The 26603-nt window shown below is 44.4% G+C and overlaps 1 protein-coding gene across 2 annotated transcripts in view; it reads left to right on the top strand.

Annotated features, from left to right (window-relative positions):
- TECPR1 (tectonin beta-propeller repeat containing 1) overlaps positions 1-26125 on the top strand; it is an 83607-nt gene extending 57482 nt beyond the window's left edge. For both annotated transcript variants that reach the window (XM_068126843.2, XM_068126844.2), the window contains exons 11-24: positions 3827-3985; positions 4135-4284; positions 4435-4592; positions 4820-4947; positions 13122-13224; positions 13401-13497; positions 14347-14426; positions 15799-15855; positions 15968-16157; positions 17419-17554; positions 17786-17878; positions 23237-23343; positions 25011-25130; positions 25551-26125. In XM_068126843.2, the coding sequence (XP_067982944.2) occupies positions 3827-3985; positions 4135-4284; positions 4435-4592; positions 4820-4947; positions 13122-13224; positions 13401-13497; positions 14347-14426; positions 15799-15855; positions 15968-16157; positions 17419-17554; positions 17786-17878; positions 23237-23343; positions 25011-25130; positions 25551-25700 (1728 nt within the window). In that variant the 3' untranslated portion in view covers positions 25701-26125. The remainder of the gene's footprint in view (positions 1-3826; positions 3986-4134; positions 4285-4434; positions 4593-4819; positions 4948-13121; positions 13225-13400; positions 13498-14346; positions 14427-15798; positions 15856-15967; positions 16158-17418; positions 17555-17785; positions 17879-23236; positions 23344-25010; positions 25131-25550) is intronic.
- The last annotated feature ends 478 nt before the right edge of the window (positions 26126-26603 follow it).

Below are 26603 nucleotides of genomic sequence, written 5' to 3'. Positions count from 1 at the left end.
GCTTTAATTAAAAAGCTGGTTTATTTGACCTTTTGAATTTGACTGGTTTAACTCGACTGGTTTAATTTGACTGGTTAAATTTACTAGTGTATTTAAACAGCTGGTTTAATTTGCCTGGTGTATTTACACAGCTGGTTTAATTTGACTGGTTTTATGGAACAGCTGGTTTAATTTGACTGGGTTATTTAAACTGCTTTACTTTGACTGGTTTAAAGGCTGGTTTAATTTGACTGGTTTAAAAGCTGGTTTAATTTGACTGGTGTATTTAAACAGCTGGTTTAATTTGACTGGTTTAAAGAATTGTATAATTTGACTGGGTTAATTAAAAAGTTGGTTTAATTTGACTGGCTTAAAAGCTGGTTTAATTTGACTGGTTTAATTAAAAAGCTGGTTTAATTAAACATCTGGTATAATTTGACTGGGTTAATTTAAAAGTTAGTTTAATTTGACTGGTTTAATTTAAAAGCTGGTTTAATTTGACTGGTTTAATTAAACATCTGGTTTAATTTTACTAGGTTAATTAAAAAGTTGGTTTAGTTTGACTGCTTTAATTGGACTGGTGTATTTGAACAACTTGGTTCATTTGACTGTTTTGATTTAAACAACTTGGTTAATTTGATTGGTTTAATTTGACTGGTTCAATTAAACAACTCATTTTATTTGACCAGTTTAATTAAACAACTCATTTCATTTGACCAGTTTAATTAAACAGCTTGTTTTCATATTAATTGTGCTTAAACACATCAAAATGAATTAATAGTGTTATGCTAATCAGCTCTCGACTCAAATCAGTGACATGATTCTGCTAATTTATAGATATAATATATACCATTGTCAAATCCTGATTAAGCATATTGGGTTAATTGTAATTGTTCCTCCTAATTGTGGGTTCAGTTCACACCTTTAATGTGGTTTTTTTTTTTGTTTTAAATACAATACACCATGCCATGATGACAGGGTATGGATCGAGCCAGTACTGTGCAGAAATTTCAGGAAATTAACCAATGAATACATTTATTCCAATAATAAGTATCTGATCCAGCATGACATATTTCACCATTTAGATGAATTTGATTATTACCGGATCAAAGTGCTTTGCAAAAGTGCTTTTGGAAGCATAGTAGGGTCCACACTATGACATCGTGTTGTCTCAGCTCTGATGTAAAATTGTTCAGATGCGATATTTTGATATGCAGTTATTCCATACTTTTGGAAAACTCACACAGTGACCATTATCCACCCTATCCCACCTCTTTTCTAAATTTATACATCCATCCACAAGTTCCTAAATTTCACTTTACCGAGTCACCTCTGTTGCTACCGGAATGAAAGTACAACAAGGATTAAGCATTATAAGTTAACTGGTGTTGTATGTTAAATCAGACTATACAGGACAGGCAGGTTCTTCCTCCACAAAGATTATTCATCAAGTTGCATTAATCAGCCATTGGGAGATTGGCTCAAATTCCAAAAGCTTAGAATTCATATCAACAGTGTTTCTTTCAACTGGATTTGAACCTATACATTTTTCAGGAGAGACAGACGTGATGCTGGAGTGCCAGCCCATAGCAGAGAGCAGTACTCCATTGAACAATGGATAAAGACCTTATAAAGCATGAGAAGCTCTGATTTTACAAGGAAAGACTTGGATTGAAGGAAGATGTTCAGACTGCTGCTGACATTGGAGGCCAGCTTTGCTATATGGTCAGTCGGCCGAGGTGAGGTCATGACTGATGGTGAGGCCTACATGTTCAGGATATTAAACACCTTACAGTTAGTTCATTTGATGTACTCCTTCCAGAGCGCAGAGTGAGATTGAGATTTTTTTTTTGGATTTAAGGACATGTTCCCTTTGTTCGATGAACATCTAATCAATGCCAGATCACAAGATAGAAATGCCACTGATGTCTGCCTAGGCCCTAGGGGTGCTGCACGACACAATTTAGAGTCTTATGCAGAAAGGAATAAAGGCTTTGCAAAGCATCAGAGGTTGTTTATGTAGATGAGAAAATGTTTTGGGTGACTATAGCCTCCACTGGGAGAGGAGAGGGTTCAATTGATGCAATGCATTTACTACATAAAATATGTTGCAGGAAGTCAGAAATACGAGAACGAATTCAAGAATAGAGGTGCTTTAGATCATGAAGGATGTGGACAAGATAGGTGCAGTGGAGTTTTTCGTCAGAGTGACAGTGTTAGGGCGAGGGACCATAGCTTGAGGATAAAGAAGGTGAGAGCTAGGACACTTTTAAGGCACGGGTCTTTCAGTCGGAGAGTGGTTAATACATGGAATGATCTCCCCGGAAAGGTGGTGGGAGTGGAGGGGTAGATAGGTTTAAATGGGAATTAGATAGGTACCTGGATGCATTGGAGATAGAGAGGTATGGGGATATTGGCAGGATTTGTCAGTAGCTTGTGTGTGGATGGGTGGTTGTACTGGGGTTGGTGCAGTGTAGGCATGATGGGCCAAATGGCCTCCTCCTGCACCAAAGTTATTTGTGCATGCTTGTCTTGAAGGCCAGAAACAGAGAGCTGGGTAGGATATTAGACTGTGTCAAATGCCTAAGATGCATCCAGGCTGACGGTCCTAACGTTTTGTTTATTATTTAAGGCCTCCAACCATTTCTGAGAGAGGAGGAGAAGCATATAAATGTTTTAGTGATCGGGACAGAATCCAATCTGCTGAGCAGAGATCAAGTTGTTTGAAAACAAGACACACTTGACATCAGCAGCAATAATGGATTCCATGGCTTTCCTTGTAATCGGAAGCAAGCTCATTGGCCTGTAGTTGGTAGGGTCGGTTTTGCACCTATTGTGAATGTCAGTAATGTTTGCTGACAAGCTGAAGAGATCAGGCTGATGAGAAGTAAGAACAGAAGTTCTAAGAAAGAGAAGTTTCACGTTCTTGCATCGATGCCATCTGGACCCGTCGCCGAAGCAGAGTCAAGGCCGCACATCAAATGATAAGGACACAGAGACCAGTAGACATTGGGTACACTGGGATAAGATAGGGAGCTAACATGATGGTTTGGCTACATAATATTTGGAGGCAAAAACAGAGTTTAGACATTCTCCTTGTCTGTCTCAGGCGGAGTCTGCAGTAATACCATTTGCGGTAAGGAAGTGGATGGAAGACGAACAAACACTAGAGATGCATTTGACAAGGCCCTCCCATGAATTGGAGGAAAGAGACTGGTTGGGGAGTTCAGCTTTTAGATTCAAAGATGTTTGCTGGCTTTCCTCAGAATGGACACTGACTTGTTGCAAGCCTTACGAAATGAGCGAAACCTGCCCTCAGTCGGTTAGATTTCAATGCTGAGAAAGCAAGCTGCTTGTGGGCAACCACCTCCCCATGCCATGTGGATTCGGTGTAACAGGATCAAGAGGATGGAGAGGAAGGTCGCAGAGAGGATGTGATGAACTCCAATGGAGGAGGAGGAACAAGAGTGGTTGGATGGAATTCGAATATTTTCGCAAAATTCGAAGAAGCTTTCCGCCATTTATTTGTTTTTGATGGGCTTATCCTCATCAGGTCGACTGGATAATCAGTTTTCTCATGATGGACAATAGTAATTTGTTGATGATCTATGGTTATACCCCTTGGCTGCTCGTTCATTATAGATTTGATTGAAAAACATTGTACTAGTTGAGTGGCGAGGCCAATGCATTACGAGTCGAGTGGGTCATTGTGTGCTGGTGCCTTTGTGGTTTGCTATGAGCTTTCATTGCCATGTTACAAACTTCCTGAATCGTGATGGAGGCTACTTTGATAATCTTGAACGTGAATGACAAACAAAGGCCCGTTCTTGGTGTGTTCACACTGCAGCAGGAAATGTGGGTACGGAAAGGTTCTCTGCAATGGTGGCGAGATTGGGCACCCCACAAGTGGGTACCTGTGGAGGTCGAGTTGGAGCAGGTTAAAGGTCACGAAGGCAGAAAGGAAGCACTACTCTTCCTATACTACCGCATGGGCAGCACACCCAAGGTACTTGTACTCATTGAATGAATGTACGTGAGGATCTCCCTCTCAATGTTGCACACCAGTGTTTTCTTTATTGTCAGTTGCATGACCTCAATCTTCCTTCGAGGAGAAAGGGGTTTATTTGGTTGCAACACATGTTCTGCTTTCCATAGTACCTGCACGTGGTTGTGAGAGACGTCACTATCTTCGTGCCTATATTGAGTCACACTCGGCACACATTCGCCGTGTACACCCCGGAGAGCACAAGAGCCCGATGGCCTGTACGCCTCGCCACTCGTACGGAAGAGGAGCTTCGTGACTGGGTAGGACACCTTTCCCTGAGACCTGATCAATAAGCGTCGCTTCACTTTGGAGCCAAGATTTATTGTCAAATATTTGACTATTTATGCAACAGTAAATTTTTATTAACCCTCCCCTTAATTCCATATCCTCCCCACCTCAACTCGAATCAGTTAGCGGTGCTCACACTGGCGGTTTGCCAAACCCGCGGCCTGTCTAAACAACCCTCGGCCTCCGCATTCTGGTCGGTGACATGCTGTGGAGATGTGTTTGTGTGTGATCCACCTACTCATCAAGAAGACCTTCAAAAACCCCCACCTGCAGATGAACTGTGAGTTTGTGCCGAGGGTAATTTGGGTACAGTGAGCAAAAATGGTGGCTCTACTTTTGGAAAGGTTAAGAGGAGTTGAGAATGATTAACTCCAGGCTAATGAGTAGATGAAGAGGATGAAGCAAAAGGTAGATATCATTGGCGAAGACGTGACTTCACATGCCACCTGTAAATTAAAAGAAAAAATGGTTCGGTCGCTAACCTGTAACTTTTTTTGCTAACACTAGATTCTGGAGACAAGTGGGTGGCCACCTCAGGCTGGTAGAAACTGGAGCAGGAGGTGTTGTCTGGGGTCTCGGTTATGACAACACACCCTGGGTTTACACTGGCGGATACGGAGGAGGTTTCCTGCAAGGTTCTGAGAGCATATTGTACAAACCTGTTCTACTGGTGGTTTTATGCAAGTTTGTGGATATACTTGGGGTCTATAAGATCACTCAATCCTGTTTACAGTTTGAGGGTCCTTGGAGGATTGTTAAAAGTTATGAAAACCCCTCTGGATTGTAGGACATTGCTCGCAGTGTACTGTAGTTGAGGTACTAGGCCATTATGGGACTTGAATTAGGCACTCAGCATTTCTTGTTTGGCCCTGTACCTGTTGCATGACACCTGTTCTGCTGCTTACGCCAGGTGCGAAGCAAAAAGTGGGATGAAGCAATTGGTTCACTTTGTCTGTCTGTCTACAGACGTCTGTCTATGATTGAGGAACAACTTAATTTCAATTGAATGTTATATTTTGAACATGAATTGGAACACGAATCGAAACCTGAAATGGAACACGAATCGAAACCTGAAATGTGTTACGGGGGGCCTCCCCTTACCTCTGGTCTCGGTAGACCTCGGAACCCCGAGAGGGTCCCCGGCAGAAAGATGTGTTATCCTTGGTTGAAATCAAGCAACTAATGAAACCCTCAATGGAACCAGCAAATGAAACAGTGAAATCAATAATGCAACCACACCAGGTTATGAACAAACAATAATATATTAGAAATCACACAAAAAGCCATACGACAATGGGGGCAATCACCCCTACTATCAAATCTTACGATGGTAACCTTATCAAGCCCCTTAACCCCAAACTCACGGCACCTCCCCAATGTCTCTGCATCCCTCCAAGGCGAAGTCCCAATGTATCTGTGCGCTCCCGCGATTGGGGAGTCAAGGCCCGATCAAAGTCAATTGAGGCGTAGGCGATCGAGGCGACCACGAGGTCACGTTGTTCAGCACCCGGCAATACAGTGGTGGAAAGGAACCTCACAAAGACGCGCTCCGACGTACACGTTTGCGGTTCAATCCGCGAGCCTCCGTATAATTCTCAAGCGCCCTTTCTTGCACAGCTTTCTTGCAATAATCCCCAGCCGAGAGATTTCATATGAAATCTTTCCTCTTCTCCAATGGCTTGATCTCTGATCATCAGTTTGGTTTCAGACCAGGTCACTCTACTCTGGACATGCTGCTTCTGCTGTCTCAACAATGGATGGAGATCCTCAATGCCAAACAGGAAATTAGAGCTGTCTCCCTCGACATATCACGTGCCTTCGATACAGTCTGGCACCCCGCTCTGCTCACCAAACCCTCCTCCTTTGGTATCCATGGAAATCTCCACGCATGGCTGGCGGACTTCCTCTCTAGTCGTAGTCAACGTGTGGCCCTGAATGGGTTTCTCTCATCTCCTCTTCCTGTTCAGGCTGGAGTTCCCCAAGGCAGTGTTCTGGGCCCTGTGCTTTTTCTGGTCTTCATCAATGATCTCTCTGACTCTCTTGAAAATCCTCTCTATCTCTTTGCTGATGACTCCACTCTCTGCCGCTCCATTCCTCATCCCTCACATCGGCAGTATGCAGCCTCCTCACTCTCTGCAGACCTGGACAAAATCACAGACTGGGCAAACAAGTGGAACATGTCTTTCAATCCTGACAAATCTCACACTCTTACGATGTCTCTCCGAAAAGACCGACTGGACAACCCTCCCATCTACTTTCTGAATAATCCTCTCCAAGAAGTTCTGTCACTCAAGCTTATGGGTCTCACTATCTGCTATGATCTTTCCTGGGAAAACCACATTTCCAAGCTGGCCTCCAAAGCCAGTCACCGACTGGGCATCCTCCGTCGTGCGAGGTCCTTCCTTGGCACACCTGAGCTCCTCACCACATACAAGGCTTTCATCCACAGCTCAATGGAGTACTGCTCTACCCTTTGGGGTGGTGCTCCTGTCTCACACCTAGCTCGTCTTCACGCTGTTGAAACCAAAGCGTTCAGAATCATTGGAATCTCCTGCGATGACGCTATCTCCGAGGGCCTTTCACTTACTCACCGCAGGCAGGTTGGTGGTCTTTCCGTCTTCTACCGACACCTCTCCGGCCTTTCTCCCCCAGCTCTTTCTGGGCTCTGTCCCCCAAATATTCCTACAGGTCGCACAAGATCTGCCTGCAACCCTCTTATGGTTAAACTGCCAAAATCAAGACTCTCTGCTCACCTTCACTCCTTCATTCCTCTTTTCTCCCGCCTCTGGAACAAACTCCCTCACTCTCTTCAATCCCACTCCTCCCTCCAGGTCTTTAAAACGGCTGTTCACCACCATCTCTTATCTTCCCCAATCCAAAACCTTGATCTTTTCTACCCCTGCTAATTTCACCCCAAATGCACTTTTTTGAGGTGACTTTTGACTTCTTTCCTGGAAGTCCTTGGTGTCCTTGCGTTTTATACCCTTCCTGCCTCCCCCCAGGCCCTCTCCCTCTCACACATCTCCCGATGTCCCTGCTCTCAAATGTTGTATTTGTGTGCTTCCTCCCCTTCTCTCCCCATCTTGTCGACCGCTCCCCTTTTTATATACTTTGGTTGCTTGTTTGTTTGATTTGTTTGTTTGATAAATGTTAGCTCTTTCACGAGCCTCGACTCTGTATACAAAAAAAGAAAAAGAAAAAAAAAAGCTGTCCCCGGCAAACCACCGGGGAATAATCCCCAGCCGACACGACCAAAACCGGTTCGCTGCAGGTTGCTCGCGTGGCGAAGATGGCGGACGGCTTTCACTCGAACCCGGGCTTTGAGGCAAGGATCCTCCAGAACCTCAATGAGGTTACCCGACGACACAGGCTCCACGCACTCAGGCGATATCTCGTATCGCCCGAACTTCCCTTCAAGGACGCAAAGTTCACTCACACTGTACGTCGACCGCTCGGTCCGGAGCTTCAACAACCACGTCTCTTCACGATCTCCTACCGCCTGTTCTTCCTCGCTCCACCTCTTCCGGTCACGATCTGGATTTCCGGCCACATTTTTACCAGGAGCGCTTTTAAATCTTTTAACTATAATAACCCATTCCCTTCAACCACAATCACCAGAATACTTGGAACCAACAACAATAATCATAACACAATCATTAGGGCCGAATCCTTAACACTTCCTCCCCTCAAGAAAGAAAGTTTGAACACAGTGAAAACTTTCTTTGCATGCCCTCTTTAAACAAGCAAAAGTAAATTCACAACCCAAATCAGCAATCCCCGTGGGCAGCAATATTCAACCTTCCCCAAAAAGAAAGCAACAAAATTTTACACAACCCCCAGAGCTTTCCAAAGTTAATTCCCTCTGGACCAAGCGTCAACAATGACATTGTCCCTGCCCCTCTGATTTTTACTTCTAGTTTCTCTTGAATGAAGGTTATGGGGTTGTGATCAAAAACCCAAAGGCCAGCAAGTCTATAGCACTTTCCCCGGGAGGCCGAGCTGAAAGCCAGGTTTCATGGTGGTTGGGTGGTGAGGCCTGGAAGTATTCACTACATGGACGCCTTTAGGAACGTGGAGTTCACGGTTAGTCCGGGAGGAAATTTCACTACATGGACGCCTTTAGGAACGTGGAGTTCACGGTTAGTCCGTGCAGGAAAGTTCACTACCTGGACGCCTTTAGGAACGTGGCGTTCACGGTTAGTCCGTGTAGGAATCTTGGCTCGGCGGCTCCGCAGCATTCAGTGCTTCAACTTTTCCGGACTCCTAATAATTACGGTGGGACCACTTGTCACAGTAGTCACCTGACTGGCGGTCTCCTTCTCGGCCACTGCTCTGATAATCCTTCCTTCGGGAGCTGTCATAACTCTGGAAGCCTCCATAATAATATCGCTTGCGGCCACCACCACTACTACTCCGTGGTCCTCCTCTGTAGCCCCCTTGACCCCTAGGAAATGCCTTCCCTACTGTGATGGTCCGACCCTCCAACTCCTTGCTATTCAGATCCTTTTCTGCCTCTCTGGCATCCTTTGAGTTTTCAAACGTGACAAAGCCAAACCCTCTTGACTTTCGTGTCTCCCTGTCTTTTATCAGCAGCACTTCCAAAAGCGGTCCATAGTTGCTGAAGGCAGACTCCAAAACATCTTCCTTTGTTTTGAAGTTCAGTCCACCTACAAATAACTTGCTAAACTTGTTGCCATCCCTACCTGGTGTGGTGTTATTTTCCCTACTGGGCTTTTTAACAACCATCGGGTTACCATAAACTTGACCACCAGCCAAATCATTCCCGATAACAACCGATACTCCCTCTACACTACAGGAAGCGTGGCTTGTAAACCGACGGTGACCGGTCCTGACACCAAATCGGACTCCAAATAGATGACATGAAGTGGAGCACTAACACAGCCACCAATCCCCTGTAAACGAACACTATCCCCAGTTGCCGTCTCCTCGGACCATGGCAAGATGCCTTCAAGCATTAAAGATTGATGTGCTCCTGTGTCCCTCAATATCCTAACCGGTCTCCGGTTAGTCGAGGCTCCATCCAGTGACACAAACCCCTCGGAAATAAATGGTTGGTAACCCTTTTGAGGGCGATTTCTCACAATGGCCATCGCATTTGGAGTCGTACTAGTCGAACTCCGCTCCTGATTTTCCTTTCCCAGAGCATAACAGTTGGACATCCAGTGTCCAGGTTTATGGAAAAAAGTGCAAGTAGGCCCGGAGGAGAACCGCGTGGTCTGCCAAGGCATGGGGGCGGCGGTCTGCCTTGAGCCCCCCGGACGATAGGTCTGTCTTGGAACCGCAGTCTTCTGATTTCTAGAAGTCGTGGTGTCAAAGTGGACCTCATTTTCATCCCGAGGCCGCCCCCATGGATTTTCATTCTCCGCCCCTGATGTACCATAGCTCCCCTGGCTAGGTCTGGGCGAGAAGTTCGGTTTGTGGAACCCCATCCTGTGTGTTAAGGCATAGTCATCTGCCATGGTGGCTGCCTCATACAGCTTTGGTACTTTCCTTTCCTCCAGATGAACTTTAATGTCCTCGTGGACACACTGTTGGAATTCCTCCACCAGGATCAATTGTTGCAATAGTTCGAAGTCTTTCCCAACTCCTTTTGAATCACACCACCTATCAAACATGGTTTCCTTCACTCTGGCAAATTCCACATGGGTCTCACTCTCCCTCCTCCTGGCATTCCGGAATTTTTGCCGGTAAGCTTCCGGGACCAATTCATAGGCTTTGAGAATGTGTTTCTTCAATACCTCGTAATCTGCACATTGGTCAATCGGTAAAGCCGAATAAATCTCTTGAGCTTTACCCACCAGAACACTTTGCACTAGTATGGACCAGTACTCCTCAGGCCAGTTTAACTGTCGAGCCACTTTCTCAAAGTGTGGAAAAAACTTGGCTACCTCCTTTTCATTGAAGGGTGGAACCAGCCTCACATGTCTGCCAACATCCCAGGTGTTCTGACTAGGTGTCGAACCAGTCAGCAGGGATGGTACCTCTCCCCGTTCTCTCATTAACTCCAGCTCCTTGACTTTAATTTCCTGCTGACGCGCCAATTCACGGTCCTTTAACTCCCTTTCGGCTCTTCACTCCTCTGCTTCGAGTTCTCTTGCAGCTCTCCTTTCCTCTGCTTTTTTCTCTTCTAACCTTTCCTGGAGTTCTCTTTCCTGTACTTTTAACCTTTCCTGGAGTTCTCGTTCCTGTGCTTTTTCCCTTTCCTGGCTCTGTAATTGCATCTCCAGTTTCCGGAGCTCCACATTTTCTTGCTCTTCTGGTAACCAATCCCAGGCTACCTCTTCCCATGCTTCTAATCACACCATAGATTGTATCACCACTGTCTGCAACTCTGCCTTCTTCATATTAGTTCGGACCTCCAAGCTAAAATGTTTGGCCAATTTCCAGAGGTCCGATTTTACTAACGCTCTGAACTGTGCTTCACCAGGGGTCACTGTAAACTTCTCTGCGTCAAACTCCATAGTGACTACTGGTAACACCTGTTAACCTTCACACAAGAAATTTTTAACAAACAAAACAACAACAAAAAAATTCTTTTCTTTTTTGTTGTTTGTTTTTGGAAAAAATTTGGGAATGTTGGAAAAAGTTCCAAATTTGGGAATTCTGGGAATGTTAGGGAATTCTTTCCCGGACTAAATTTAGGAATTTTTATATCCTGGATGCAGACCCAATTGCGAGCCCACGAATATCAATTGGACGAGCCCCAATTTCTGTTACGGGGGGCCTCCCCTTACCTCTGGTCTCGGTAGACCTCCGAACCCCGAGAGGGTCCCCGGCAGAAAGATGTGTTATCCTTGGTTGAAATCAAGCAACTAATGAAACCCTCAATGGGACCAGCAAATGAAACAGTCAAATCAATAATGCAACCACACCAGGTTATGAACAAACAATAATATATTAGAAATCACACAAAAAGCCATATGACAATGGGGGCAATCACCCCTACTATCAAATCTTATGATGGTAACCTTATCAAGCCCCTTAACCCCAAACTCACGGCACCTCCCCAATGTCTCTGCACCCCTCCAAGGCGAAGTCCCAATGTCTCTGTGCGCTCCCGCGATCGGGGAGTCAAGGCCCGATCAAAGTCAATTGAGGCATAGGTGATCGAGGCGACCCCGAGGTCACGTTGTTCAGCACCCGGTAATACAGCGGTGGAAAGGAACCTCACAATGACGCGCTCCGACGTACACGTTTGCGGTTCAATCCACGAGCCTCCGTATAATTCTCAAGCGCCCTTTCTTGCACAGCTGTCCCCGGCAAACCACCGGGGAATAATCCCCAGCCGACACGACCAAAACCGGTTCACTGCAGGTTGCTCGCGTGGCGAATATGGCGGACGGCTTTCACCCGAACCCGGGCTTTGAGGCAAGGATCCTCCGGAACCTCAATGAGGATACCCGACGACACAGGCTCCACGCACCCCGGCGATATCTCGTATCGCCCGAACTTCCCTTCAAGGACGCAAAGTTCACTCGCACTGTACGTCGACCGCTCGGTCCGGAGCTTCAACAACCACGTCTCTTCACGATCTCCTACCGCCTTTTCTTCCTCGCTCCACCTCTTCCGGTCACGATCCGGATTTCCGGCCACATTTTTACCTGGAGCGCTTTTAAATCTTTTAACTATAATAACCCTTTCCCTTCAACCACAATCACCAGAATACTTGGAACCAACAACAATAATCATAACAACAATCATTAGGGCCAAATCCGTAACAAATGGAACACGAATCGAAACATGAATCAGAACACAAGCCTGCAGGTTAGTACGAGTTTGGCTCTGAATTTGGAACATTGTACTGAATCTCGTCCTCAGCACGCATACGCACAGAGGAGTGAGGTAATTGTGTTAGTCTGTCTGCTTGTCTGGCAATCAAACAAGATGGAAAATCATTCCAAACAGAAAACTTACCGTTTTTAGGGATGCATAACAGACACAAATACCAGGCATTAATAACGAATTTAACGTGTTAAATAAGGTGGTGTAAAAGATGGTGCATCAATGGCGGTACAAAAAGTTTTTCTTTTCTACAACCTTTAAAACCTCTATTTTATTTCAATTACATTGTATACTAAAAGCCTGGTGTTGGCTTATCGGTTAGGGTGCTGGCTTGGGATCCTAGGATCTTGAGTTTGAATCCCGGTCGATCATTGAATTAACTGCGGGCGGTTGACTCAGCCTGTCTTCCTTCCAAGGTCGGCAAATTGAGTACCCGCTTGCTGGGATTAATGTGCCGGTGTGTGCCCCGAATTAGAATATGTACACCATATCCCTGCGTGTCGCAAGAGGTGACTAAAGGGTTGGCATCAGGAAGGGCATCTGGCCATGAAAACATCGCCTCAAAAAGGGAACCATGATTATTGTTATGGGGCCCGCAAGGCTAACCCCCGCACTAGCAGGGAAAATGGCCTTAAAAGGGGAATTAAATTGTATACTAGAACATTATATAACACAAATCACCTTCCTTCCACTTCCAAAAACCTCCACTTTAGCAGTATTTGGACAAAATAGTACGCCATGGCATTTTACACCATCTCAACAAATCAAATTTGCAGTTCGCGCTCAATTTCAGACAAAATGGTGGCTTATAAGAAATGTAGATTGTGTTCAGAAAGGCAAAATACACGTAGGAAATATAAACTGTGTTCAGAAACGCAAAGCTAGAGTTTGAAAGACTCTTACCATGACCTTTTTCTCAAGCCTGCATGGGATAACGTGTTCAATGAACTCTGAAGTTCCTCATGCCATTCCCTTTTCTTTTTTCATTAATGTCGGGACCTGGTAGGTCTACTTGGATCCCTGGATGACATGGGGATTCAGACCGACCACATGCGGGTGGATTTATATGAAAACCAGCGCTGGAATCCAATCACTGGCTATACAGCACGGTGTGTACCTCAGCCTGCTGAGCTCACTTGGACTTCAACCTGGCCATCTCTGCTTTTTCTAACCCACCCTCTCACCTCCCCTCACCCCCGTGGCAAGAAATGTTGCTTTTCCTTTTGAAATCAATTTGCTGCTGTACTATGCTAAGTTACCCTCCCTGTGTTTGTGTGTCATGCAGAGGTCTCCTGACTGATCGATATATGTGGAGTGACAAGTCAGGCCTGATTGAGCGAAATAAGGACAGTGTCCGGCCACCGTCTCCTCTCTGGTGCTGGGTTAGTTAGGCCAATGCAGAAAAAGAGGCTTTCTAAACAGAACGATGTCTGCAAAAAGTTAACGACAACCCCGAGATAACAGTATGCAAGTGGAATCTTTTTTTTCGTATGCATAGTCAAGGCTCGTGGAAGAGTTAGTACTCATACACTGAACAGATCAGGACGCAACAGAACAAAAGGAACAGCAGAGAGGGGGAGAGGAAGCACCACCAGCATAGTCGAAGGCCAAGATAGAGTGAGATTTGGACAAACATGGGGAGGAATTGGGGCAGGAGATGAATCATAGGGTGGATAAGATGGATACAGAAGGAAACTCTCAGGAGGAAAACTGGAAACATGGAAGGAGGATGGATTGGGGTGGGGGAGGGAGGGTTAATGATGGCTGAACAGGTCATGGTTTTGGATTGGGGACGATCTGAGATGTTGGTGAACAGCTGTCTTTAAGACCTGTAGGGAAGAATGAGATTTTAAACTTAATTGTTCATAAACATGTTTCTTCCTTAATGGCTTTATCAACAAGACAAATAAAGAAAAGTTTTGCAATGCGACGCTCTTAGCGAAGCCTCTACATGGTTTCACTCCATATTGCATGAAGGGTACTTTTTTGCATAACCCAACACACTGCCAGTGACATCGGACTGCATTGTAGCAATTGATGAAAAGAGAATGGGACACGTGTATAGGTTATCATGGTTTGATTGTTTCAATTATAAACGAGGTCTTCAGCAAGTCATCTCATTCTCATGTTCCTCCTTCATGGGAGTGAGAAAATGATACACTTTTTCTTAATTGCTAGAACAGCTTTACTCTGGTTGTTCTTCATCCTTCTATCTAACCTTGTATTGCCAGGACTCTGATTGGAGTGTGGATTTTGCTGTTCCTGGTGGCACAGATAAAGAGGGATGGCAGTACGCAGCAGATTTCCCAGCGTACGGTAACGAGCAAGCTTCTTGCATCACGCTCCTTGACCTCTGTTGCTCTACTGATTATTATCCGTCTCTACTTTTCTCTCCGCAATTATTAATTTGCCTCGCACTGTAATAGTTGCTTCCAGGCAGGGGGCAAGGCCTTGACAGTAACACATGAGCTATAGCGTGGCGAGGAGGGGTTGAGGGGTGCCGCCAGGCTGCAGAATGTCAGGAATATTAAGATCTCAAGAACTAAATTAATGATCAATTAATAATATTCGATTATCTAATTAGGAGGTAAAATTTGTGCAGGTGTCAGCAAATAGTAATCACTAGTTAGTCGGTTATCGATGATTCATAACTTACCACCTTGGGAGTCGGAACTAAAAGGACACTCTGGGAATCGTTTAATATTGGTGGAAGTTTTAAACGGAAAATCCAGGAATCTTTTCACTTTTGGGGAAAGTTTTACAAGAAAAAGCCAGGAATCATTAACTTTGGCGGAAAGTTTTAAAGCCCAATCCGGGAATCACTTTGATTTGGGGAAAAGTTTCAAAAAGACAATCTGAAAGTCATTAAACTTTGGGGAAAGTTTTAAATGAACAATCCAGGAGTTGTTTAGCTTTGAGGGAAAGTTTTTATCCCAAGCCTGAATCCTGGTTACAAAACTTCCCGAGCTGTGTACGGTCCGAAGCCTTGAAGGAAGTGCGGTTTATTTTGCCAGCAAGAAGCATGTTATTTAACACTATAAACCAGAAAACCAAATATTCAAATTGACTTCACATCATATATCGAATATTGGCTAACCCCCACTCTAGTAGGGAAAATGGCCTTTAAAATGCATGTTGTTGTTGTTGTTGTGTATCATATATCGAATATGATCGTTACTACATGTAGATTATGATGTGCCAACCACGTGGTTTGTGCACCATCTAGACACAGCGTTAATATATTGCTCAATGATGTTGGTATTTAAGGAATTGATTTCGGATCAACTATGATCAAAGATAAAGGAAATTTTTTTTAAATTGCATTTGATACTCTGCGATAATGTCATTAATTCGGGTTAGAGACACCGGTTTTCTCTAGAACATGTGAAGCTACAAAGAGGTCGAATTTTATCCGTTTTAATATTGAATTGAGGCCTCGATTTAATTTCCTTTTTGTGAGGCGTCAGGGATCACCTTATATCTCAGGTGAGTTGTGTTAGAGTAGGTGTGAAACTTTTCACAAAGACACAAACATGTTCTATTAATCGAATCAAAATGATCATGGAGATTGCAAATAACATGATAACAATCTTCATAAGTTCCATTGTTATCACCTTGTAATCGCTTTTGATACACACTATTAAGTGTAAATACCTTCTCAAGGAACTCGGTTTCTGTTGCAGGAGTTACCACGGCAGTAAAACCATCAAGGACTTTGTTCGACGGCGCCGTTGGGAGAGGTGAGATGCCGGAATGTTGTGATGGGAAGGTTCTTAAAGTTTGTCCTGCGTTTGGCTTAGCATGATTTGTGATCATTTCTTGTTGGTGTCTGCTTTTGAAAACCCTCTTCAGGTACTGTAAGCTGGTGACGAGTGGCCCCTGGCGAGAAGTACCTCCGTTCCCTCTCTTGGATATCTCCATTAGGCCCGATCCAAGCCACGTGTCTCAGCACAGATCTAACTCGGACACCATTGCTTTGTGGGCCATCAGCGTGAATGGTGACGTTCTTTGCCGTCTGGGAGTGACGCGAGAGAACACAATCGTACGTTTTGAGAGTCATTACCTTTGTCCGGCCTATGAGCATGTTGGCATTATTAAACAAATCGGACATTGTCCAAAAGTGATGATTTATTGGCTGTATGAACAAACTTTTTCACTTTCACAAGGAAACGTTCCATTAATCAGGTCCAATCCGAGCCTAGTGTTGGCTTCGCGGTTAGGGTGCTGGCTTGGGATCCGAAGATCCTGAGTTGGAATCCCGGTCGATCATTGAATTAACGCCAAGGGGGTTGACTCAGCCTGTCATCCTTCCGAGGTCGGCAAATTGAGTACCAGCTTGCTGGGATGAATGTGCCTGTATGTACCCCGAATTAGAATAGGTACACTGTATCCCTGGGTGTCGCAAGAGGTGACTAAGGGTTGGCGTCAGGAAGGGAATCCGGCCATAAAAACATTCTCTCAAGAAGGGAACCATGATTGTCATGGGCCCCGCAAGGCTAACCCCTGCTCTTGCAGGGAAAAATGGCCTTAAAAAAGGGATTTTTTTAAAAATCAGGTCCAATCCACATCTATCAGGCCTCGTCACATGACCACGAGGCCGCTGATTGTTCTTTCAAGCTCTTGGCGGTACCAGTGCTCATTTTTCCCAATAACCTGGAAACATTTACGCAAATAAATTATTCATCCCAAAATGGCGATAGAATTGTCTCGTATAATATAGACTGCATTCCTTGGAGAAAAGATGTAGCCATTTTGTTTTGTTAATTTTTTTACCATTCACACTTGGGTCAGTCTCACAAACTGCACAGAAGCAAAGCATTGTGGTTATATCGGTTAGATTCATTAGGAATCCAACCACAGATGGCAGCTTCACCCTTTCACTCCAATTCACATCGAGTTTAATAGAACGTACCAAAAGCTTTGTCTTCTCTACTCATATGTTTCTTGATTTCACCCTTGATATGAGTGAAAGTCAAATTTCAAAAGCTGAGAATTACTACAATCTGACCCTTATTGATAAAAAAAATAATATAGATATATATATATATTTATTTGTTCTATATATATATATATATATATATATATATATAGATAATAATTTGAAGGAAGGCATAAAATGCTCTCTAAGGTGGTAAATTCAACCTCGGTTTCCTCCTAATGTATGTGCTTCTTCATAGTGCAGGTGTGAAGCCACGTCTCATCCGTGATCAGAAGAAACTCGTACGTGTGATGTGTTTCCATGAAATAGTAAGATTAAAACTTTAAAAAAAATACTCATCAGAGGTGCACGATGTGTCATGCAGGGCGAATCGTGGCATCACGTGCCCACCGACCAGCCGTTCATCTCACTATCTGTGGGACGGAAAGGTCAGGTGTGGGCAGTGTCGAGCAATGGTGCAGCATTTCTGCGCCAAGGTCTATCTGCCAACTGTTCCACAGGTATGAGGAGAGATTTAGGGATGGGGAGGGCCAAGGGGGTTAGGAAAGGAGTTCGTGTTTCTTTAGATGCGAGAGACAGACAGACAGACAGACAGACACATGCAGCATTGACATCATGTGATAGTTGTATACGATACTGCACATTTTGAAGTGGCTAAAACATGTTGGTCAGTCTTCTTCTGGTTGAGTGTGGAGATGGTTTTGTGGCTTCTTGTCCTTCTGCCCCTGCAGGGACTCATTGGGAATTGATTTGTACACCTGCCAGGCAGCAGTTCTGCCAGGTGTCTGTCGGTGACTGCACCGTTTGCTGCGTGGACAAGCAGGGTACTTATGCTCTCGCACTACTTTCTATCAACCTGAGTTTAATGTAATCAGCCATATCAGTAAGTGCGTGGAATGAGAAAGATCAGGAGTGACTGTTTGTTAATTATTATTTAAATATGTAGAGGTCCTATTATATTAATGCCTTATTAATTAATGCTTTAATTAATTATAAACAATAATATGCCCATTTTGTTGTTATACTGGTGAAACCAACATACAACACGAGGCAGATGGTTAATTTAAAAACAATATTTATTAATCCCTACTGTCTGCAATTAAAATACTTATAATAATTACTACTGATTAAAAGAAATACTTAGTGATTAAAAATCCCCAGATTATAAAGCACGTATATCACAGACCTCAATGCGGTTATTAGTTGATAAAACTTCAGCAGGTTATAAATTTGATGGAAAGGTCGGTGGTTTACACGTTCAAATGATCGTGTCCAGCTGGGTTGTACAGGTAGAAGTCCGACCATGCCAGTTGCGTTCAATGTCCTCCTGGTGAGCTTAGTATCGCCGAAGCAAGCAGGTGAATCCGAGTCCCCAGATCAAGCTGAGCGACATTGAATTCAGAAACTGCGTGCTTTTAAAGAAAGGAGAGAGAGTGTGGATGGCCAAGCTCTTTGCCTGTATCGATGCGACCAGAGGAGTTTCTTGCTTCTTTGTCGTCCCCGCAGCATCAGTAAGGCGGCATTCATCGAGCACCGACCAGCAGGTAAGAGTAGCCAGCCTTGCAGGGGAGTAGCTGCGTTTTGTCAAGGCTTTGGAATCACAGAACCAGTCTCGGTTTTCATCAAACACTTCCAGTTGCTTCTTTGCTGGTGGAGTCTGTTTTAAAATGCAGTTTGCCAGAATGAACTGCGAACAGCTGATCACACTCTCAGTCCACCTCCCTTTCTCCTGAAGCTGCTTTGCACACCGCGGCTAATTTATGGCGTTTTCAAGGCCGATGAACGCTCTGAGCCACCGTCTAGCCGAGATGTTTGCATTCCAAGATCCAGTGCAGAGCTCTGTGGCCATGATTCAGTTCGGTGTATCGCATAACAAATCTTTATACAGTCTATTTCCCTTTCATGTGGGAGTACATTCACCTAGTCATTCAGACGCTAGCCCCCAACTACTTCTTATCAGCGGCCCTGACATTACTTACCTCCTCGGCACAAGTGACTCCCTTTTAACAATTTACTTATCAGAGTATAGTTTTACTGCATTATAACTCTAACCATATGATCAACCACTTTAATGATATATTACTACTTTGTAACAAAAAATATATATATACACAAAGAATTAAGTTAAGCACCCCTACACAACGAATTAAGGTAAGCACCCCCTAATATATATTCTTTGTGTATATGTATACATTGGCATATATTCTAAGGTATGTGAGATCAAATAATGATTGGTATGACATTAGCAATTATCCATTGATGAAATTGAGTGATCAAAGTGAAAAAAAGTGATTGGTTGAGTCAGTGATCCGATCACGTGGGTCCTACACACGTTATTGACGCAAAGATCGCTAGAGGTCTTCTCAGAACAATGACTGTACGTTAGAAAACATAAACGTCATCCACACTGTCCGTGATGGACCTATAGCTCCATACTTAAATTGAGGTGAAAATATGCCTAAAATTCCCAAAAAATTTCACCTTAAATTATTCAGAATAAAATATTGAAAACGGCATGATTGTTATGTTTTTATATGACCATAATATCACTTCTCCAGAAAATATAGCAATATCATGGGTATATTACACTGTTTTGACGACAACAAACTTGTAATGTGCGAGGTTGTAAAAAAACGGGGGGGGGGGTGCTTAACTTAATTCTTTGTGTATATATACACACCAGCATGGATCTGTGGAAATTTCAAGCCCTCAACTCCTCCCACCATTCCCACCCTTCCCTCCCTCCCTCCCCCTCATTCACGATCCCCCAAGTACTCAACCTCCACTTCTCAAAACCAAGTCGTCACCTTCCCCTTCTCAACCCAAAGGTGTCAATCCTCTCCCCGTTCCAGGCCTTCAAACCCCCTCCCCACCCTTCACGCTCCCTTGTCCAACTCATAATCCCGCGAGATATGCGGAAAATATGTGACAATAAATGACCTGAAACCAATTATCTTCTTCCTGATGCATGTATACACATCGTTAAAAGGAAATAATGACCTTGGACAAAGGCCTTTTATAAGGACATGGGTTTAAGCTCTGTTTGAGAGAATGCCAATCCCCTGCACACTTCAAGCCTTCAACCCCCTTCCCCACCCATCACGGTCGCCTATCCAAGTCAATCCCACGAGATATGCGGAAAATATATGTAACCATAAGCAGTTCATGGCCCATCATGGTTGCCTGTCCAAGTCAATCCCACGAGATATGCGGCAAATATATGTAACCATAAGCAGTTCATGGCCCATCATGGTCGCCTGTCCAAGTCAATCCCTCGAGATATGCGGAACATATACATAATGATAAACGACACAAAACCCATTTATCTTCCTGATTCGTATATACACACATCGTTAAAAGTAAATAATGATTCGGCAAATTTCAAACGACATGGGTTTCATCTCTGCTTGTGAGACTGCCACATAGTTATTTGGGTGGGGCATCAGTTAACAGAAAGGTGTCTTGATCGCTGAGGCCCATCTTCACAAGGCCATAACACATATCGCCTCAAAATCCTTTTAACTGTCACTTTGGTAGTTTTACAATGAAGGGAATATATATTGGGAGTGAATAGTGATTGTGAATATGAAAGCTCTGAGGCGTCTTTGCCTTCACATCGCAGTGAGCACCAACATGGTGGCCGTAAGATAGAAATCTGTCTTCAAGCCCTCTTACCACCCAAAGTCCTCAACCAGACATAACACCCTCCTCCCGCTTTATTCCCATTCTTCAAAACAAAATGTTAAGTTGTATATTGCATCACCATTACATATTTATTCATTACCCTCACCCTCGCCTCACCATATTCACCTGGATTTCAGAATCATTGGAATCTCCTGCGATGAACCTAACTCCGAGGGCCTTTCACTCACTCACCACAGGCAGGTTGGTGGTCTTTCTGTCTTCTACCGACTCCTCTCCAGCCTTGCCCCGCCAGCTCTCTCTGTGCTCTGTCCCCCAAATATTCCTACAGGTCGCACAAGATCTGCCAGCAACCCTCTTATGGTTAAACTGCCAAAATCTAGGCTCTCTGCTCACCTTCACTCCTTCATTCCTCTTTTCTCCCGCCTCTGGAACAAGCTCCCTCACTCTCTTCAATCCCACTCCTCCCTCCAGGTCTTTAAAACAGCTGTTCACCACCATCTCTTACCTTCCCCCATCTAAAACCTTGATCTTTTCTACCCCTGCTAATTCACCCCAGATGCATTTTTTTGAAATTCCAACTTCTTTCCTGGAAGTCCTTGCAGTGTCCTTGTGTTTTATACCTCTCCCACCTCCCCCCAAGCCCTCTCCCTCCCACAGTTCTCTCGATGTCCCTGCTCTCAAATGTTGTGTTTGTGTCCTTCCCCCTCTCTCCCTATCTTGTCGACCACTCACCTTATTTTGTGTTTTATTTGTCGGTTTGACTTTTTGTGTGATTAATGTTAGCTCTTTCACGAGCCTCGATCTTGTATACAAAAAAAAAGCAAAAAAAAAAAAAGTGCCCCCGCCACGATGGGGCGGGGCATGTTAAGTAGTTGTAGGGAATATGTTAATGCCCCCGTGTGTCGTTCCCTCTGTGGTCATCCCTGTGTCTTATGGCAATACACATGGACACGTAGATTAGGATTCCATTCCCATTAACACACACATTAATTAATCCCCCTCCACCACAATAACCATAAAACCCACCGGAAGCCAGTTCGGAGCACTGCCGATGGGATACCACCAGTTACATCACCACAAAGCAACACTCATTGTTCAGGCAGGCTGAGGCCACGCCCACCTTGCTAAGGATTGGTCGAAGAAGGGCCGGTGACGTCAGAGGAGAAGCCACACCACGAACCGTGAGCTGACATTTTCGCTTTCTTGTGCTGGATCCCATAGCAAGCGGTCACATTTTGCCTCTGTCAACATTGACGTCGCTCTCCTTCCTGTCTCGTTGTTGGATACTTTCTCTCGCTTGGCCCTCGCGTATTCCTCTGCAATCAACTCTCCTCGCTTCGTGTCGGCCGTTGGCGAGCGACGGTATGCAGGACGTGACCTGTGGTTACGAACCGAGGAAAGACTGCATGCGGGGTGTTCGTAAAATGGCAGAGCCCCAAGAACGAAGAGCCGTGGTTTCCGTGCCGCGTTCGTGAGGAAAGGCACGGTTGGGGTAGCGGGCTTCGCACTCGTTTGCCTCGCGCGGAAGGCCTTCATCGGGGCCGAGCGAGCAAGGGCGTGTCGGGGCCTGGTTCTCGCCAATGACCGAGCGGTTCGCGCCAACGACCGAGCGGTTCGCGCCAACCGGAGCTTTGTTCGGAAGACGTGCTGGGACCGGACGATTCCTGATGCACAAAGATGAGCCAGCACAAACGCAAATGCAACGGTTCTTTTTGATATATCTTCCTTTATCCTTCCGAGGTCGGCTAATTGAGTACCAGTTCACTGGTAATTCCCTGTTTGTCGTAAAAGGCGACAAAAAGGGTTGGTGGCAGGAAGGGCATCCGGCCGTAAAACATTGCTTCAAAAAGGGGACCAACAAAAACAACAACAACCACGGTGCCCGAAAAAGGCCAACCCCCGCCTTGCGGGGAAAAATGGCCTCTAAAGGTGTTTATTTCCCCCCCCCCCCCCCCCCCCTTTGTTGACGTGTCTGGTGTGTGGGATCCCAACTTAGAACATTTAGCTTTATCGTCGCGCTTCCTTGTCCCAATAGTTCTTGTAAATAAACCTTTTTATTATTTTCCCTTTCTATTCGAAATCCATGTTCGGTTTGAATTATTTCCCTCAGGTTGAAGACGCGCGCGGACCGTGAGGTAAATCTCGCTGCTTCTTCCTCTTTCCTTCTTCCTCCCACGCATAGAGTGAAGTCCATATTTGATCGTCGCCTCGGAGTTCAAGCTCATTTTGGCCATCCGCGATTTCCCCATGTCTTAACCAAGGGGGAGTCGCACGACAATATATTTGTATAACTTACTTTTTCACGTTTTTGTTTACTTATCTCGGCCTCATGGAAGGGCGAGGTGTAGTATTCAGGAGCACATTTTTACGCTTGTATACCAATAACCCTGAGCAACTGTTCATTTCAAATGCTGGTAGACCTGGTAGTGAAAAAGTAAGCCTTTTAAATATACTACCTTGAGTTGGAACAAAAATACCCAAACACTGACTCAGGATGCAGTTGCATATAATCGTTTTCTCTCATTCCTGGTCTTAAGGAAACCTGTGGCTGAGAGAAGGCCTGGAAAATGGTGGTACCTCTGGCAATGGATGGAATCTAATCTCTGGCAATGTTCGCAAAGTCTCTGTGGGTCCCGTCGATCAGGTAACCTCTTGTGAATCCTCATGCATATATAATCTTGTTAATGCTACAGTGCCTATATAAAGTCTACACCCCCTTTCAAAATTTTCACCTTTTGTTGCCTTATAGCCTGGAATTAAATTGCATTAAATCAGACTTTTTCCACCTTTATTTACACATTGTAACCAACAACTTCCAGGTGAAAAATAAATTCTACAAATTTTAGGAAATTAATTAAAATACAAAACTAGAATATCTTGGTTGGATAAGTGTCCACCCCCCTGAATTAATACTTGGTGGAAGCACCTTTGACAGCAATTACAGCTATAAATCTGTTGGGATAGGTTTCTACCAACTTTGCACACCTTGATTTGGCAATATTTGCCCATTCTTCTTCACAAAACTGTTGAAGTTCAGTCTAGTTGCATGGGGAGCGTTGATGGACAGCAATCTTCAATACATGCCACAGATTTTCAATTGGATTTAGGTTGGGGCTCTGACTGGGCCATTCAAGTACATTTCTCTTTTTGTTCCTTAGCCCCTCCAGTGTAGCTTTAGCTGTGTACCTCAGGTCATTGTCATGCTAAAAGGTGAACTTCTGTCCCAATTTCAGCTTTCTTGCAGAGGGCAGCAGGTTTTCCTCTCGGATTTTCTCTATTTGGCTCCATCCATTTTCCCTTCTATGGATGGGAGGTGGCCTCTGATCAGTCTCCTCCGTGCTTGGTCATCAAGTTTGGAGGGACGGCCTGATCTCGGCAGGGTATTGGTGGTATCATACGCCTTCCACTTCTTAATGATTGTCTTGACTGTGCTCCAAGGGATAGTCAAGGCTTTTGAAATATTTTTTATACCCATCCCCTGATCTGTGCCTTTCCACAACTTTATCCCGGACGTCTTTTGAAAGCTCCTTGGTGCTCATGGTTGTGTCTTTGCTGTAAAATGCACTACCCAGCAGAAGAAACCTACAGGAAGAGCTGATTTTATTCTGAAATAATCAGAATCACTACAATTTGATGCAGGTGGAGGCCAATTAACTGGTGTGTGATTTTGAAGGTGATTGTTTACACCTGAGCTAATTTACAATTGCTATTATAAGGGTTTTCTTTGCTATAACACTTATCCAACAAAGATATTCTAGTTTTGTATTTTAAATTAATTTTCTAAAATATGTAGAATTTGTTTATCACCTGGAAGTTGTGGGTTACGATGTGTAAATAAAGGTGGAAAAGCCTGATTTAATGCAATTTAATTCTAGGCTATAAGGCAACAAAAGGTGAATTTTTAAAAGTGAGTTTATACTTTCTATCGGCACCGTATATCTTGAGGCAAAAATGGGTAAATGTTGCCCTGTTTAGCAATCCCATTTGAACCTATGGCTCATGATATGGTAAACTCAAGTTCAGATCCCATATGCTTTTCTGTCTACGAACATCCTCATGTCCTGCATATGATTTACATACGTCATACAAGCTCCACAACGAGCCATAGATCAACGCTTCAGAATTATTTTTGTCTTCAGATCTATATTTTTAATGTATTAATTAAATATCTGAGAGTTACTTGACCATGACATCATGTAATTTAGGAATTTTCCATTGTCAAGGAATTGTTTACAAAAGAGTGGTGCCAGGAAGTTGTTGTAGTGTGACCTCAGAAAGACAAAATTATCCCCTTGTGTTGTTTCCTCTTAGATTTGGGCCATTGCAGACCATGTGCAGGGCACGATGAGTTTGAGTCGCGGAACGGTGGCACACCGCGCTGGGGCAGGGACCGCTTCACCGGCCGGAGCCCGTTGGGAATATGGCATAGGGGTGAGTTCGCCAATGAGCATTTGAGGAAGAAACTCGTAAAGTTTGGGGTTTCACGGGCCGTGCTTACCATTCGTCAGTTGAAACGGTGATTAAATAATTACCCAATTTCTTACCAAAATGTATTTTCAGTTTTCTCGGCATTGAAGGCCCGACTTCCAGCTTTGCAATTTTGTTCTCTCTACCACTGCTGTCAGCCAAGCGTAGTCTTTGTGTTATGCAGCATTGACCTTTAACCCTGATAATGTGGTATTGGGGTTTCCCCCTCTTGGTTTTCTTTCAAGTTAAATTGGTGAAAATGTCTTTTGTTTTCCTTGGATAATACGTGAATGGAATGATAGTTATGTTATGCCAAAGCTTCCCATTCCAGGTGGGAAAGCTTCCTGTTGTATGGGCTTGCCCTGACTGCTCGAATTTTTACAGGGTGGCTGGGACCATGTTTCTGTCCGGGGATTCTTGCAGAACCCACCACGGGTGGACGAAGTTAAATCTGCCGACAACCTGGTTATCCTTTCATCCCCAGGCAGTGGAAGTAACTCCCAGTCCGCCGTCACCCTCTCCATTGCATGCTGATGAACATGTATGAAGAGATCATGTCAAAAGCTCAAAGTTCTCAACACCATCACTGAATGCCTGACGGTTGATTTTTCGGCTGATGTTATAAATTAGTCGAATAACGTCGAATTGGAATCGTGACATCAGTACACATGCTGGAGGTTTGAATTCCCCTCAAAGCTACTACTTAGCTCGAATTACACGCTGTTGACAGGGTAAAGCTCATCAAGTTTTTAGCAGCTCGCTGCAGGTAAAAATAGACAGGTAAATTAAATATGAAAGCCATTGCTAGACTATAAGCGTTTGTAAGTACATTAGGCGAGTATGTTATAATGTAAATTTAACATTCCAGTGTCTCAATAGTGTCTTTCTCTTCTGTCTCGCAGAGATGATTGTGGATAAACTCCGAACTACAGTTCAAATAAACCCGTTATTGCATTGTGCTGTGCAACATGATTGCTTTCCTTGTGTTATATAGCTTCCCCCTACCCTCGCATTCCGCACCGCCTCTACTCGCCCACCCTTCAACTTCCCCATCTTCTTTCTACCCCTCCACACTCCCACAGTCTCTGCAAAATCCCACTCCTCCACATACCCGGCCACACACCCACAGGTTGAATAGACATGTCGACAAAATCTTCCAAAATCCAGGCTGAAGGCACACCTTAACTCATTTTCCTCTATTGTCCCGTCTTTGGAACTACCTTCCAGAGGCTGCAGTTCTGTCTTGCTCTACCCTCCAGAACTTCATGCAAGCATCATCTCTTGTCATCCCTAATTCTGACCCATGATATTTACGTAGGATAATATTTATTACCCTCATTAACCTTTCCTAACCCAAACATCTTACTTGCTGGTTTCAGGGTGTCCTCTCCTCCACCCTTTCCTCTTTTACTGTTCGCTCATTCCCTTTCTCTTCTA

Source organism: Myxine glutinosa, chromosome 10, assembly GCF_964187855.1.
Source record: "Myxine glutinosa chromosome 10, kmMyxGlut1.1, whole genome shotgun sequence".
NCBI lineage: Eukaryota > Metazoa > Chordata > Myxini > Myxiniformes > Myxinidae > Myxine > Myxine glutinosa.
Note: the sequence above shows the minus strand (reverse complement) of the source record. Positions and strands in the feature narration are given on the sequence as shown.